This window comes from Miscanthus floridulus, chromosome 19 (assembly GCF_019320115.1).
Source record: "Miscanthus floridulus cultivar M001 chromosome 19, ASM1932011v1, whole genome shotgun sequence".
In the NCBI taxonomy this organism is placed as follows: Eukaryota; Viridiplantae; Streptophyta; class Magnoliopsida; order Poales; family Poaceae; genus Miscanthus; species Miscanthus floridulus.
In genome coordinates this window covers 1,045,896-1,062,047 of record NC_089598.1, presented here as the reverse complement: position 1 = coordinate 1,062,047, position 16,152 = coordinate 1,045,896, and the positions used below count along the sequence as shown (strand labels likewise).

General features: G+C 43.1%; 1 protein-coding gene and 1 pseudogene across 16 annotated transcripts; one reads left to right on the top strand and one right to left on the bottom strand.

Moving 5' to 3' along the window:
• The first annotated feature begins 722 nt into the window (after nt 1-722).
• Nucleotides 723-8,768, top strand: LOC136527405 (uncharacterized). 16 transcript variants are annotated; one of them, XR_010776782.1, is made up of 16 exons: nt 723-1,271; nt 2,029-2,167; nt 2,423-2,505; nt 2,601-2,649; nt 2,865-2,926; nt 3,211-3,300; nt 3,397-3,447; nt 3,528-3,586; nt 3,794-3,887; nt 5,964-6,053; nt 6,182-6,222; nt 6,309-6,347; nt 6,637-7,176; nt 7,262-7,342; nt 8,009-8,094; nt 8,213-8,756. XR_010776782.1 is itself a non-coding variant. In XM_066520125.1 (10 exons), the coding sequence occupies exons 2-9, from the start codon at nt 2,141-2,143 to the stop codon at nt 3,838-3,840; spliced, it is 468 nt and encodes a 155-aa protein (XP_066376222.1). In that variant the 5' UTR covers nt 723-1,271; nt 2,029-2,140; the 3' UTR covers nt 3,841-3,887; nt 4,205-5,954. The 16 variants fall into 16 exon arrangements, 1 of the variants encoding a protein (XP_066376222.1); XR_010776783.1 differs by having other exon boundaries at nt 6,142-6,222; XR_010776788.1 differs by lacking the exon at nt 6,637-7,176.
• A 26-nt stretch (nt 8,769-8,794) lies between these two features.
• LOC136528705 (mediator of RNA polymerase II transcription subunit 13-like) lies at nt 8,795-13,393 on the bottom strand (annotated as a pseudogene).
• Between the last annotated feature and the right edge of the window lie 2,759 nt (nt 13,394-16,152).

Genomic DNA, 16,152 nt, shown 5'->3' with positions numbered 1-16,152 from the left:
CAAGTCACGACCCAACCAGCAGCAACCTTGCATGAGAAGAGGATCAATGTAAACATTTGATCGACCACATGACCAACCGAGCATTGTTGTCGCCTGATACAATCCTCCATGAAAGTAAAGTCCCCGGCAAGGGCCATCTCGTAGTGATGGCATGCAGGTTGCCACAAAGCATGGCAGCACATAAATGAGGAGATGTGTACTACAAGTACGTTCGTGTGTGATGATGGGCTGTAGAGTTTACATTATAAATGAGAAGGCTAAAACAAGCGCCTGAGTCCATGGTCATATTTTAACTTGTCTGGCTGTGTCATTTTAGATCATGTACTGTCAAATTGTAAACCTAACTCATAAACTTGGCTTTGAGTATTACCTAGATCCTTATATTCAGCCTGTTCGCTTCCGCTAGCGGCCGCAGCCAGCTAGAATACTAAAGGCCTGTTTGTTTACGCTTATCTAGAGCTGGCTTAGCTGGGAATCAGGATTGTCTGGTAAGCCAGCTGTCACGAGAATCTGCTGCCTGAATAAGCTGGGTGTTTGTCACTTCTGATTTTTTCTGGCGATTCTCTACCCTGAGTTGTGAAATACCTAAAATACCCCTAAGGACCATGATCACTCTTTTTTTTTTTCCGTTTTCTTTCTCTCTTTTTTCCTCTTTTTTTCTTTACTTCTATTTCTTCTACCGTCCGTTCGCCATTTTCTTTTTTTTCCTCTATTTCTCGGTCTTCGTTCCGTTCCTTATCCGCTTCTCCTCTCTTCTGTTGCTCTACGCCACGCCGACGCCCATCCAGACTCCTCTGCCCCACGCGCGCCTTGCTCCCTGGTCATACGCTACTGCTGCGGTGCTGCCCCGCCTCCACTGCTAGCCAAGCTGCTACTGTTGCTCCGTCGGCCTCGGCGCCGAAGGTTTCCACCCGTCGGACCCGCTGCTGCGAGCTCGCGCGGGGCAAGCGGCATGCCCCGGCCGTCCGTGCTCCCCGTCAGCTGCGTCGATGAGTCGCTCCCGGAGGCGGACGTGGATGGCTGGTAGGTGGATGTCGGAAGGAAGGGAGGCCGCCGCCGGAGGGCAGGGAGGTGGTGAGGCTGACGACCTGGGAAGCGGTGGGCGGGGAGGGCAGCAGGGGTCGGTGGTGGAGGCCTGGAGGGGTATCGAGGGAAAATTAACTTGCTTAATGGGTAAGCGAGGCTGAGGCCGCGTACTGGAAAATCGGGTTGCCCATTGTTTTGTGGATTGTGTGCTAAGCGGCTTCCCTGGTAATCGAGAAATCATCGAGGTATTTGTGTGAGATTTTCGCTTATTTCCGCCGGTAATTGAGGAATAAGCGAATACAAACGGGGCCTAAATAAGCCGCAGCCAGCTACAATCCAGATAGGCTCCCTCTTTAAACTTGACCCCGGCTGCCATATATACCGATATAGTCTTAAAATGTAATGTTATCCCACCAATCAAGCATGGAACCATCAAATGTTATGCCAAGCCATATTTTCATTCCCTTTTGCTGCCCCTTTTAACTTCGCCTCATATTTCATTTGGTAATTTATGTTGTAAATAAGCATAGGAATTAGATCCAATAGTACCACTACCAAACTCTTGGATCATATACCACTTTGAGCAAATAGATTGTCATTGTTAAATAAAAGTGGATTCCAGGCAGCCCATCATCCGTACAAAACATTGATGAGTACAAGTCCAAGAAGCTTGTTGATTTTTCATTTTGGAAGTGAGATCTTAGCTACCTAGGTGTGCGTGACAGCCCATGTTCTATTCTTGAAGACACGTTAAATGGACAAGTAGAGAGGGTATAATTAGCCCAAACAACTCAAGGAGCCGTTAATTACTTCTCAACCCGCAGACAAAATTAAACTACTAACACAAACGACACCAAAAGACTACAAAGTTTAACTTTTTGTCACCAACATGAAACCAAACAGCTAACAAAGACTACAACTAAACCCCAGCTTCCATTTCCATTTTTCCAGATTTTTTATCTCAATGCTTATCCTTTCTAATATTCTTTTTTTTTTCTTTAGCGATCCTCGATCCAAGCGGTGTGGTGCATAAGTGCATTCACGTGAGGGCACGCATGCGTCTCTGCTACCTCGCAGCCATCGCCCTGGAGTCTCCCCCACCGCAAGTCTGCAGATGGCTAGCCGACGAACAACAAGCAGTGTCAGTGCTAGTGGTTTCAAATAAATTTCTGATAGTGTCAGTGTCGGAGCTCGCGGTGATCTTCTAGTAGTGTGCTAGCTGTGCTTCTTGATAATTATGTACCTTTGGTTAATCTTGCATAAATTCTCAACAATAGTTACTTCTTTACTTTTCTTTGGTGAGGACAATAATTTCTTTCGTTTGGGCAATGAGCTTTACAGATCCCATTACAAGTTCAATGTGCATGCCACTCACTCTAGATTATTTAACTCGCAGATTGTTTTTAGTCGTCCAATACGCTGGATCCTGGCACTTCATGACGGTTTTGTTGTGCCATTTTATTATGCTGGCATCTCAAGGTATACTACATTTTGTATTAATTCAGACCTTGTTTTATCATAAATTTTGAGCATTATTGTTTCTATCAATTAACAAACAAGATTTGCATTGGCAGTGGGAATCAGTCATGTGGCCTTCGTAACCCTTCTTTGGCTAATTTTAAGGTACTAATTGGATTGCTTGTTTGTATATTTCATCTATTTTGCTTCTTTTGTCACTTCTATCTATTTTGCTTCGTATGTTACTTCTATCTTGATGGTTGTCTTTTCTGACATCGTCCCTTCTCTTGTATCGTACATAAATGAAATAACTAAAGCAGCATACTACCGGCTCATCATATGTATCATGGAAGTAATCCGAAATTTTTCTCCAATTTCAGGTGGAAACTGCAGAATCATATTTACGTGCTGTGGAAAAAGCTGGGATCTTGATAATACGCAGGTGAGATGAGTACATATAGGTTGTTCATACACAAATATGTGATCCACAAACTCATTTCCTTTTTTTTATTAACAAAGTAATGTTTTGTTTGGAGGTTTCTTAACATCAAATTTCAATCTCACGCGATATTTGTCATTGAAATATGGGTTTGAACTTTTGATCTTGGTCAGCTTTAGTAGCTTGCATAAAGCAGGGAAAAGGCTAAATGGATTCATTCATAATTTTTCAAGTGCTCAGCACTCCAGATGTTACTGTAGTAAGTTTCATAAAATATTCCACTGCAGGAGCGGGAGGAAAAAGTCTTGCATGCCTCTAGTGTATTGGCTGAAGGTGTCGGTGGCGATTTCACTGCGCCTGATAGCTTGCTGCAGGAGGTAGATGTCCTTTTCTTCCATTTTTTATTTTGTACCTTAATATTTATTGTCAAAAAGTGAAATTCACCCTAAGATATTTCAAACCACATTATGCAGGTTATCAATCTTGTGGAGGCGCCCATCCTTGGTCTACCTTGTTTTATTGCTGTGAGAGATTTTCCTCCATCATATATTTGACAATCGAGTAATGCCTTTTTATCCTTTTGTTTAACTCACTTTTCTCTTAGGTTGCCAATGGTGCAATTAGCGAGGAAGTTGTCCGCAAAGGGAATGAAGCTGTTCTCAGGTTATCCAAAGGCCCTATGATGATTTTATAAACAAGTTGTGGCATGCATTGCAAATTCAAGTTCTTTGCATGAACAACAATCACCAGTCAACTAAATAGCATTATGTTTGAAGTGTTCTTTCTGTGCCCTCTGAATTTTTTGTTTGATTAGAGGACTTTATTTACTACTTTAGTCACCTTTAGATCCTGAATTGACATACAATGCAGGGCAAGGTATGAGGACGCCAAATTCTTTTATAAGATGGATACACTAAAGAAATTTTCTGAATTCTGAAGGCAGCTTAGTGGCATTCTTTTTCATGTAAGTATACTGTCCTGAATTCTTACGCTATTTCTTTTGTAACGTTTGTCTTACATAATAATTACATCCTAATTGAATAGGGCCTTGTTTAGATTGCAAGTTTTTTCACTCTCTCTCCATCACATCAAATCTTTGGACACATGCATGGAGTATTAAATGTAGATAAAAAAAATAACTAATTACACAGTTTGATTGTAAATTACGAGAAGAATCTTTTGAGCCTAGTTAGGCCATGATTGGACAATAATTGTCAAATACAAACGAAAGTGCTACAGTGCCAAATACTGATTCCTAACCTCAATCTAAACAAGGCCTAGGAAAAACTTGGCACAATGCTCGATGAAATGACACGTGTCGAGAATACTGTTGCTGAATTGACCTCTCGGAATAAATGAGAGAACGATCCCAATTATCAAAGATGCGGCTGCATTGGCTATGTCAGATCTTGCCATTTCTGTTGTCACAGAATTTACTTCACTTGCTGGAATTATGGCACGCCATTATGCTTTGAGAGATGGCATCTCTGAAGAGGTTGTGATTATTTTTAATGTGGTAAATTTAGTACCAACTTGTCTTAGGGCACGTACAACACGTCTCTTCGACCCGTCTCCGTGACGTATTTTTTGCAAAACGAACCCCGCCGACACCAGAAGACGGAGGCCTTGTCGTTTCACGAGACGACGGGAACGGCTTGTGGCCCGAGGCCGAGACGCCGGCTCCAGCAGCATTGTACGAAGACTCGATGGCGCGCGGATCCCGTGTGCCTTCGCGCCGGTGTCCTCACCTTCCACAGCCTGCCGACGAGCGTCCGGTCTCTTCTGCGCGTGAGAGCTCGGTGGCCTCCCGCCTGCCCGCGCGACATCGGTTGCTGCCCCCTCGAGACCGGACCCTAGCGCTCGTCGCCGGCCGCCAGCTCGCGACCCTAGGGACTGCCACCGGCCGCCTGGTGGCCCGCCCCCAGCCTCCCGCCGCTCGCCTCCGAGCCGTAGATGCGTGCGCGCCGCCGTCTGAGCTTGGACCGAGCAGCCCCCGACGGAGACGGAGCTGGAGCAGCACCCGATACGCGTCGCGGAGGCGAGTGCCATCGGCCGTGCGGGCAGCTAGCGCGAGTAGTGTACATGCATGCATGTCCACCGTGGTGGCCTTCGTCTTCGTATATATGGAAGCTTTTGCAGACGCAGGCCGTCCGGCAGTGCTGTGATGGAGCTTGAAGACGAAGTGACGTGGAGTTGACTAGGGTAAACCTCTCCGCACGCATTAAACAGTTTGCAGATGACCCTTTGTCTGTGGGTTGTATGATCTGTCTTTCTAACTGTCTGTACATCAGATCCGAGGCTCTTACAGACGACATCCCGTCTGTGGGTTGTACATGCCCTTAGGGCGTGTTTAGTTTCCAAAATTTTTTGCCTCCTACAGTAAAAGCGCATGTTTGGACACATGCATGGAGTACTAAATGTAGACGAAAAAAAACTAATTGCACAGTTCTCGGCAAAATCGCGAGACGAATCTTTTAAGCCTAATTAGTCCATGAAAAGCCTTAAGTGCTACAGTAACCCACATGTGCTAATGACCGATTAATTAGTATCATTAGATTCGTCTCGCAGTTTCCTGGTGGGTTCTGTAATTTGTTTTTTTTATTAGTATCCAAAAACCCCTCCCGACATCCTTCCGACACATCCGATGTAACACCCAAAAATTTTCACCTCTCCAACTAAACACACCCTTAGCATCCTGTCCATTTTGGCTGTAAATATTCATGTCAAAGATTGCACAAGCACTATTTGAGATAACACTTCCTCGATCTTTGGGTGATGTGTTTCCAAGAACAGATGCTAATTGCTATCTAGTATAGTCCTTGCAGTTGCTGATAGGTACTTGTGCGCACAAACATAGCCCATTCATTGTTTATAGCATTCTCAACATTCAACATTGAGAAAATAACCTCTGCGGTTCATTTGTTAATTCTGTTAGCGCACAGAAATTTTGTGGTAACTTTCTGGGTAGTACTGCATTTCATTTGTCCAAGAATTTATTCAAGCTAGAGAAGCTGCTACCCTTTTCTAATTTGTTTCACAGATTGGATAGCCTAGTTGGATTGTTTGGAGCTGGATGCAGCCAAGTTCTACCAATGATCCATTTGGACTTCGAAGGGTCTCTTAAGGACTGGTAAGGGAGTTAGAAAAAGCCAAAATATCATCACATGAAACTTCCTCACATGTATTTTATCTTGGTTCAAATATTGGTTGAGAACAAGAAGAGCTTTGACCTTAGGCGAGCTCTCACCTTATTGGCAGGGGTGCAACCCATAGAAACAGAGAGTGAAGTTATAGATGAGGTCAGTATGCATTTCAGATAATGTTTATGTACTATCTTCATTTAGTATATGGTTCCTGACAGATTTATTGTCAAAATCATTGTTAGGCGGTACAATTCGTCACAAGGAGACTGGAACAACTTCTGGTACATATTATCTTGATATTTAATGACAGACATAGGATTTTTCATTTTGGGTGTTTACTAGGGATAGAGATACACTGTTACATTTACACTGGAAAACAAAATTCTTTTTTTTGGATGGTTATCATTATTTCTCCAACTGCTGTGCTGATCCTTTATTTGAATTAGGATTAACATTGAACGATAATCTGCATTTCATCTAATATCCATTTTGATCCATGTCATCAAACCTCTGGTTGATGGAATCCGTTGCCTTTTTGAAAGTTGCATCTATTCTTGTCATTGCCATTAGGTGGATGAGGGAATTAACTGCGAGATAGTCCGTTCAGTGCTTATGGAGCGTGCAAACCGCCCTTATCTTGCAGCACAAACAGAACCTGAAGTACGATGTTATGTGCCCCCCACTTATCCACCCCAAAGATTCTTCCGAGTATTCTATGTGCTTATGGGGCGCCTCCCCCGGCCGGCAGCGTGGCGGATTCTTGCCGCGGTGCCGGCGTCGCTCCGTCGGCTGGGTTCAGCTGCTCCGGAATGTCGACGCGGCGGCGCCGTCTCCTTGACGCCCGTCTGCTTCTCCGTGACGATGAACTTTACTGGACTCAGGGCTGGACTGATGGGCTGGGTCCAAGCGTGGCCCAGATAGAAAATAATTAGCAAAAAAAATAATTACCTTAATTAGCTGCTTTAAAATTCGTGCAAATCTTTTGGGGGAGGAGTACCGGAGGAGATGCCTTCCAAAAATTGTTGAAGCATATTCAAGGCCAACAAGGATCATCCGTGGAAAAGAAATTAACATGTACCATCATAAACTGTGATTACAGTTCAAATTATGGTAAAGTTTTTGACTCGCAACTAGCCCATCACCAGTCTTCATTATTGGTGCAGTATTTCTCTCCTGACTCCGATTTTATGTGTAGGTTGACCAAGTGTATTCGAGAAAGATGAAGAAAAAGTTTTGTGGAGCGCCTACTTGGAGGTTGTTGATAAGATTCATCCTGGTACATGTTTTTTTTTTGAAAGAAAAGGCAGGAGCTCTGTTGCTCAATTAAGTATAGGAAAGAGAGTGTTTTATGTACACATGGCACCCATTGGCACCGGTCCTAGGACCAAAGTAGATACACCCCTCCCACCGTTAGTTTTTTCACTCCACAAAGGAAAAAGCCCTGCGCCTTTGCACAATGTCCTCTTTGGTCAATGACGTCTTGATCTCGTTTTCAAAAATCCTTCTATTCCTCTCCTTCCACAAGTTCCACACAGTATATATTAGTACTCCATTGAAACGTCTGCGTTCCTGTTTTGGGATCTTGCTTGCTGCATCTTCCCACCATTCGGCAATGCAGGCGTGGTCCTGCTGCGGCAGCTGCACCATGAGATTTTCCCAAGATAACACTTGGCCCCAAATGGCCTTTACAAAGGGGCAAAGCAAAGAGAGATGAAGTCCATTACACAAAACACAATGTTCCTGATGAGGCCGTCCCCTCTTTTGCGGGTTGTCTGCTGTTAGGACTTTGTTGTGCATTAGGATCCAAGCGTGCACTTTGCATTTGTTTTCTGCTTGCACCTTATCCTGGTAGACGTTTTTCAGTTTCATTTTTGTCGTGAATGGCTTGCCTCTCTGCATTATGTCTGATTACCTGTGCTGTATCCAACAACCCATCCTGTAGGTGTTGATATTAAGACCTTTGCCGATGCTTCTCTGCTCCTGATTCAACCCCTAGAAGATTTCTTCAATAGTGTCTTTGTCATGGCGGTGAGTTTGAAATGCCCTTGAAAAACTTCTGCTGTTGCTGCTGCTGATGAAGTGATGATTATGAGTGATGATGACGATCCGTGGTGTGTTTCTTACTGATGGTGTATATCATGTACAGGAAGACGAGAGAGTTCGCAACAACCAGTTAGCGCTGCTGAGAAAGATTGAGAGTTTGCCCAGGGGAAATTGTGGACATGTCAGTTTTACCTGGGTTTTAGCCGGGTGAGCCTGGCTGCCTGTAGGCACCAATAATCTCACTGCCGTTCGCCCGTTCCAGGGGTGAGCGCGTGTATAGAGAGTGGGTGCCCGGATATGTGAGATTCTACAAATTAATTATCCTGGAAACCAATGTTTTAAAAGCAAGTTTGTTGAAGAAAGAGAAAATTGGCGTCCAGTGGAGAGCAGCGACACAGCACCGTTAAAATCACCCCCACTGCTTTGCTGTTGCTCCAATTGAGTATTTTGCAGCTGTAGCGGGGAGATGATTCTACGAGTATAACAGGCAGTCTAGGCCCGATTGATCTAACCACCGGATCGACAAATAATACAGACCTGTTCACAGCGATCACTATTATACGGATACGGTTTTTTTAATGCTGCAAATAATGTCTCTGTAAATCTTGTCAGTATTATGTATTTCTACGTGTGTGGACACTTGAGTTTTCCAATTATATCAGACTCAGAATAGGAGAGGTCAAAATTATCGACTCGAAGTTTTAGTCAAGTTTCTGTAAAGGGAGTGAAGCTCCGCAGCCACAGCTTCCAGCACATTATGCATCTCCATCTCACAGTCACGAGTTGTTGCTTCCTGAGTGAAGTTCCTTGCCTGTTTGCTCATGTTGCTGCCACCACCGCCTCGGCTCATCTTTTCTTGAACAGTGGCAATGCTGCCTCCATAGTCGTCAATGATGCTAACAGAGAGAATAGAGGGTTGTTCATCCTTGGTGAGCTGTGCAGAGTCCCTCCTTACAGGTGGGACGGCTTTGGAGACGACATAGCCCATTGCTAAGGGAATTGCAGTCCCTTTGCTGTGCAATAGATGGGCAAGCGGTGGTGGCTCTGATGTGAGGCATGTCGGGAGCTGTAGTGTTGCAGGAGAGAGGTATCTCATACTTGGTGAAGGAACTAGGAGATATGAGTGTGATGATATATACTCCCCATGGACTTCACTGGAGTGAAACCTTCCAAGTAACTCGAAGGTCCACTGCTGCCTTGATTCCCTTCGCCTGTAAAAAGGGCCACAGTTTGACAAGCTTAATATCTTTTACTAATGATTTCCTTACAAACAAAGGGTTATATCATGTGGTGATAAACTGTAGTAGGTTGAAATGATTTTTAAGTGATCAATAAGTAACAAGTAATTAATCTGTGTTGGAACAAAATGCATCACTGAATAGATATCCACATCAAATGGGCGTAAAGTGATACCTTTAGAGTATTTTAATATATACGATGGTCTATATACAGGAGGTGCTTACCAGAAGCAGGTCTGGTCAACAGATCCGCTTGGCATGTGAGATGCAACGAATGATCTTGGGAAACTGCAACTAAACTGATGCAGCGAACTAAGTGCAGTGATCCCCTTGAAGTGTCCATTCCAGTTTGCTCCACAAGGATCTGCTTTTTGTTGCCAGATTGTCCAAGTGCACTTTTCATGAAGCTTGATTTTGAATGAGGGCTGTACAAAGGGTTTGGTGAGGAAGGCATGTTTCTATCTTGAATTAAGGCCATGTATTGCTGCTGGAGTGTAGGACCATTTGAACTAGGTGGAATACCCTCAGGTATGGATCGCCGTAACTGCACAGGCCACTTCTTGACTTCATTACCGCCAAAAGAGTGCCTTTTGCCATTCAGCAGACAAAACATATTAGATAATCGCATTAGTCTCAAAACAAAAGGTATCTGAATTCCTGATAAAATAAGTGAGTACCTTGAATTTCAAGTTCAAGGAAACCCCCAATACGAGTTATTATGACATCTCGTGGTCTCATATTGCTAGCCTCAGGTGAAGATGACATTATTTGACAACCTTGCTGTAGAATTTGGATGAAAAGACTTTGGAGAACTTTAGTGTCTTGGCGGCTACTAATACCACCAAAAGGAAATATTAAGCTGTCCAATAATTCTCCTCTAGCATCTGTCCAAATGCATACTAAGCATCGCCGGTCCTCAGTCCAACCATAACAGCAATGAAGACTTGCTGCACTGTCACTCTCAGATACATCGAGTAGAGGGCTCACTCCATACTCCACTATCAGAGTTACGTACTTCCTGACATTGAGCCATAAACTCTGCTGCCACCTGCATCTGCTCCAGATTTTGACGGTTCCATTAAAGCATTAAGATCAGCAGACCCAGGGTCTGCTAGTATGAAAAGTGGCTCAAAGGCATATTTCCTATCATCCTGAGCACATAAATCTGGCATCTTACTTGGGTCCAGTAGTCCTCCAGAACGAGCAGGCTGCCATGAGTTATCCCATGTTGCCGACCTCATGGATGCATCAAAATCTGTTTCGAGAGAGAGAGAGAGAGAGTTGGCCCAGAGTCCCAGACATTCGAGGAACTAAACATTCTTTCCCAAGAGTAGGAGCAGGTGATGTAACATGCATGCATCATTGTGGGCTGAGATCTACCCAAATAAGTTGGTCACTGAAACATGTCGCTTGTGGAGACAGCCCGTGGGACTCTACAAGAGGCCAGTGGACTCGAAAAGAGTGTCATTTTCCGCGTACAAGAGACCCTACATCCGAAGCACACGATGCAGCAGAGTATAACAAGTAAGAATGCATCGTCTTGAACAATGAACACTAGAATAGAGGGTAGGAGTGTCAGCGATCGCCGCTGACCGGAGTTCCACTCAAGCACACGAGAGGGGACGAGGAGCCACGGGCCGACGAGCTGAGGTCCCGGTTTGTTTGGAGAAGAAGATAGAAATGTTCTTTACAAGTGTTTTTGATGATTTCCACTTCCGCTCTCGCATCGCATCCTATTTCTATTCCTCTCCATTGTGGGCCGTGGACACGCACACTCTTGCGACGGCTTCTGTTGCTCTTCCTTGGTAGATGGGATTCCTTGGGATGAGGAGCTGTGACAAGAAGCCCCATGTGTGTTGATGAGGCAGGGGCGGATCCACCGATATGGCAAAGCCTGGCGGCCACCAGACCTCCCCTCACACGGCTGTACTGCTTATATTCCGTGCGCTCGGCTTCTTCTTCTTTTTTTCCGGCGGAGGTAGAAGACAACTCGATGACTCTCCGTAACAGAGCTGGAGCACGTTTGGGCCTATTGGGCTGTGTATTGAATCCGCCCAGAGAGCTGGCTGTTTCTGGCCTTTAGGCTTGAGCAGCGTTCCTCCCTATTGGAACGAAGCTGAACCTTTTCCCTGTCGATTCAGTTCCCTAGCACGCAGTGCGACTCGATACTGATGTTGCGAGGTTGCCCATGAAACTCCCGTGACTTCCCATTTAGACTGGCCTAATGTTGCGAGGTTGCCCATCGCGGCTAGGTCGCAGGCCTGCGAATGACGCCGCAACAAAATAGCTGATGATTGGCTAAATAATTTGATTATATATGCTACACTAAGTGTGTGATATTTTAAGGACTTGATGATGAAATAATTATGAAGCGGTTTCAAAACATCAAAACATGAAGAATGAATTTGCTATAACCTTTCCTACATAGTGTTCAATCTTCACTTAGTATATAAATGCCCATTCATCCTCACTAGAATCATCCAATACTTTTTTTTGATATATTTTAGTTATGTTTACGATCAATTATGAATGAAAAATCCATTTTTAGTATTTTGTCGCATTATGGTTTCTTATTTTGTGTATGATTGTTCGGTCATACAAATCTCTACACCTAAAACGTTTCTACGGGAATTGTCCAACCCGCAGACCCAAAAACCTACCGACCCAAAACCTGGAAATAGCTATTGTCATCTTTTTTAAAATAAATGATACAAAGAAGCATATAGTCGTCATCGTTGATTGGGGGTGATTATATTTCTCCAACGTGACATTCATCGTGCGTTGTCTTTCAATCACGATGATGTACAAGTACTTTCAAATTTCGTTTTCAAGATTATTACTCTGTCATGTACTATACGCTATTTAATTGGCAGCGTGCAATCTTCCTATCTACTACCTACGATCGTAAATATAAATAAATATACTCCATCTGTACGAAATGATAAGTATATTTTGTAAATAAAAATTCAAACTTTACAGATCTTCGCCAACAATTATTCAAATTATATACAAATTTATGACATAAAACTTGCACTAATAGTTTTTGTATTCAAAGTAGATCTAAGATAATATTGATTCTTTAGCAAATTAAGGGTCAGAATCTTTTTTAATGAAAAATTCTTGATCAAAATACAATTATCATTCCAAAAATGGAGTATTTAGCAAATAAGATGCAACATAATGTAAGAGAAATTAAGGGTCGGAATCTTTTCTTAATGAAAATTTCTTAATCAAAATTACAATTATCAATCCAAAAATGGAGTATATATCTAGGATTTTTCCTTTAGATCAAACGTTGCTAGCTTTAATCAGGAGTATCTAAAAATTTGTATAAATAAACTAACAAGACAAGATTGCCACTACTTGAATTAAAAGATACTTTCTTAATATATAACTCTTCCCATTTAAATAATAACTACCAAACGGGGCATGGCTGAGAGATAAGGCCGTGCGTGAGTGCTAGAAAAAAAAAGATAAAGAAAATAAAGGTCACCGCAAATGACACATGGGCCATGGATGGTAGGTGGGCCCCATAATTGTTGTTAGAGCATCTTCGGGAGACGATCTAAATCCGCTGCCTATCCTCAATTTGGATAGCGTGGACAAAAAACAACAGCTCCCACTACCTACTCATATTTGTTGGCTACCCAAATTCCCTCTCCCACTATCCATTCCTGTTGGGCCAACAGGTGACTAGCTAAATTTTTCCGCCACCACGTGCACGTCTTCTTCTTCGCTCGGCCACGGACTCCTGACGGCGCGCCCTTCCCTAGCTGGTCCGCCTTCCTACGCAGCATCCCCAGCGATGCATCCCTGGCGCAGTGGCAGGGCACGAGCGCGGCATCCTGGGCTCGGCTTCTCCGTCGCGGGTGCATCACGAGCATGCCCTTCCCTGGCGGTGCAGCCTGCCCCAGTGGCAAGACCTGCCCCGGCGGCGCTGCCCTGCCTACGTGGCCTGCCCCGGCAGCACTACCCTGCCCGGCACAGCCCAGCTCTACTCTGCTTTGATCTGTCCGTAGGAAGAAGAAGCTGATAGAGGATGACATGTGGGATCTGTGTGTCATTCCCTACTAGGGTGGGTTTGGGTAGCCTGAGTTGGGAGCAAAACACGGGTTGTAGAAAAATAGGTGCCTACCCAACAAATGTTTAGATAGTAAGTAATGTTGGAGATGCTCTTAGCGGTGGGACTTACTAGAATGGCAAGGCAGCGTTCATAATATTGGGTAAGGGTACAAAGTCACCGTAAGTCAACGAAGATGACTTTGGTACTAGAATGCGTGACTTATATAAGGATTATGGGGTCACTCCAAGCCTCTCACCCTCGCGGAGGATGCGCGGGGAGAGGCCGGGGGTTTCCCACAGGTGGAAGTGTGGATAAAGGCGAGGGGACATAAGCGTAGGGGCGAAGGTACCCGCGAGGGGGACAAGAAATAAATGTGGATTAATTGCTCATTAAATTGCCAAAAACTCTATCACTCTTACACAAGCGCCCTGGGGTATTTATAGCTCACACCGGGGCTGCGGTGAAATTACACTATAGGATCGTAAGTCACTACTACAGCCATGATTTTTAGGGGCAGCTCAAGACCATTTGTAGGGGCGATTTTGCCAGCCGCCCCTAAGTAAGGGTGGCTACAAATGCCCGATTTGTAGGGACGACTGGCCAACCGCCCCCTACAAATTGATTTTTTAGGGGCGGTTGATAATTTGTAGGGGTGGCTGGACATTGAGCCGTCCCTATAAATCTATTTTCCAGTAAAGAAGAAATCGGCTCAGAAAATAGCAAAATATTTTTTAAAGCCAGGGAGGCCCCCACTAGAAATTTGCGCTCTTCGCGGTTGCGGGGATTTGAACCCGCGACCTCCCCCTCGCACGTACCCTCCTCTACCACTGCGTCTAAAATGGATTTTGGTTCCCCACATATTATACTAAGCTGAGCATAAATTGATTGTTTGAGGCCCTAAACGATTTCAAATGAAAAAGTTGTCAACTACAAAGTTTCATAACTTTTCGAGATCAACACATTTTCATGTTGGTAGTTTCTCCATCCGAGGTCGTTTATAAAATTTAAATTTTAAATTTGAGAAATTCAAACATAGTTTTTCATGACAAGATGATTTTAAATGAAAAAGTTATCAACTACAAAGTTTCATAACTTTTCGAGATCTACAACTTTCATTTTTGCTGTTTGCCAATCCAAGGTCGTTTAAAAATTCAAATTTCAAATTTTTAGAAATTCAAACGTAGTTTTCCTTGACAAGATGATTTCAAATGAAAAAGTTGTCAACTACAAAGTTTCATAACTTTTTGAGATCTATAACTTTTATTTTGGTAGTTTCTCCGTCCAAGGTCGTTTACAAAATTTTAATTTCAAATTCGAGAAATTCAAATGTAGTTAACGTTGACAAGATGATTTCAAATGAAAAAGTTATCAACCACAAAGTTCTTTAACGTATCGAGATCTATAACTTTTATTTTGGTTATTTGTTCATCCGAGATTGTGGTAGTAACATTGTTCATAAATCTTACATATCTCTCTTATAGTTTATGAAACTATAAGAGAGATATATAAATTTTGTGAACAATGTTACTACCACAATCTCGGATGAACAAATGTTCAAAATAAAAGTTGCAGATCTCGATGAGTTCTATAACTTTTATGTTCATGACTTTTTCAGCTGAAGTCATTTAATGTTTCAAAATCACGATTGAAGTTGTCATTTTTTTAAATTCAAAATTCAAATAGATAAAAGACGGTCACATGAAAAGATGGACATAATAATAGTTGTAAGAACACAATAAATTGATAGAGCAGTTTTTAGAAAATTTTAGAAAAAAAATTATCGAATTTGAAGTTAGTATGAGGGAGAAAAACTAGTTACAAGTTTTAGTCAGAGATTAAAAAAAGAAATCGGAGTTCTTCAACAATTTCAAAAATTAATTTCAAACAACATTTTGAAGTAGTAAATGATTTTAAATGAAAAAGTTGTAAACAACAAAGTTTTATAACTTTTCGAGATCTACAACTTTTATTTTGGTCATTTCTCTATCCGAGGTCGTTTGAAAAAAAATCAAATTTTAATGCTTAATTTTAAATATTCGGCGTCCATTTGTGCCACTACACATCCGATTTGTAGGGACGGCTATATATTGAGCCGCCCCTATAAATCGGGTCATTTGTAGGGGCGGTTGATAACAGCAGAAATGCATTTGTAGGGGCGGCTCATTTAACCACCATTTGTAGTTTTGTAGTAGTAAGTCACAATACAGCGCAGCCAAGGGCAGGGTGGGAATCCTCTGTACCCTTGGCCAACCACTCCAAACCCTAACTGTGCCGATGGGGGCCGCCGCCGGCTTCACGTCGGACTTCCTTGGCGGCTCGCAATGTACCCTCGCCCTCCCGGCCAAAGGTTCACTTCCTGTTAGCAGCTACACAATCCTTCCAACGGTATGTCGCCTCCAGATCAAGCCTCGCGCGAAGACACCTAAATAGAAAATACCCTCACGGCGGGGTCAGCGTCAACCGTGAGGCTCGTTAGCCGGTCCAAATCGAGGGTCGAGGGTGAAGCGGGGTTCCAGTCAAGGTCGCCTTCCCCAACAAGGATTTATTCCCTGTGTCCCTAAATATTTGTCGTTTTCGTTTAGCGAGGAACAACTTTGACTAAATATATATAAAAATTAATATTTATGGTACATAACTAATATCATTAGATAGATATTTAAATCTAGTTTTGTAATAAATTTATTATTTAGAGATACAAATATTGCACGTATTTTCTACAAATCGAGTCAAACTTTTGGCATG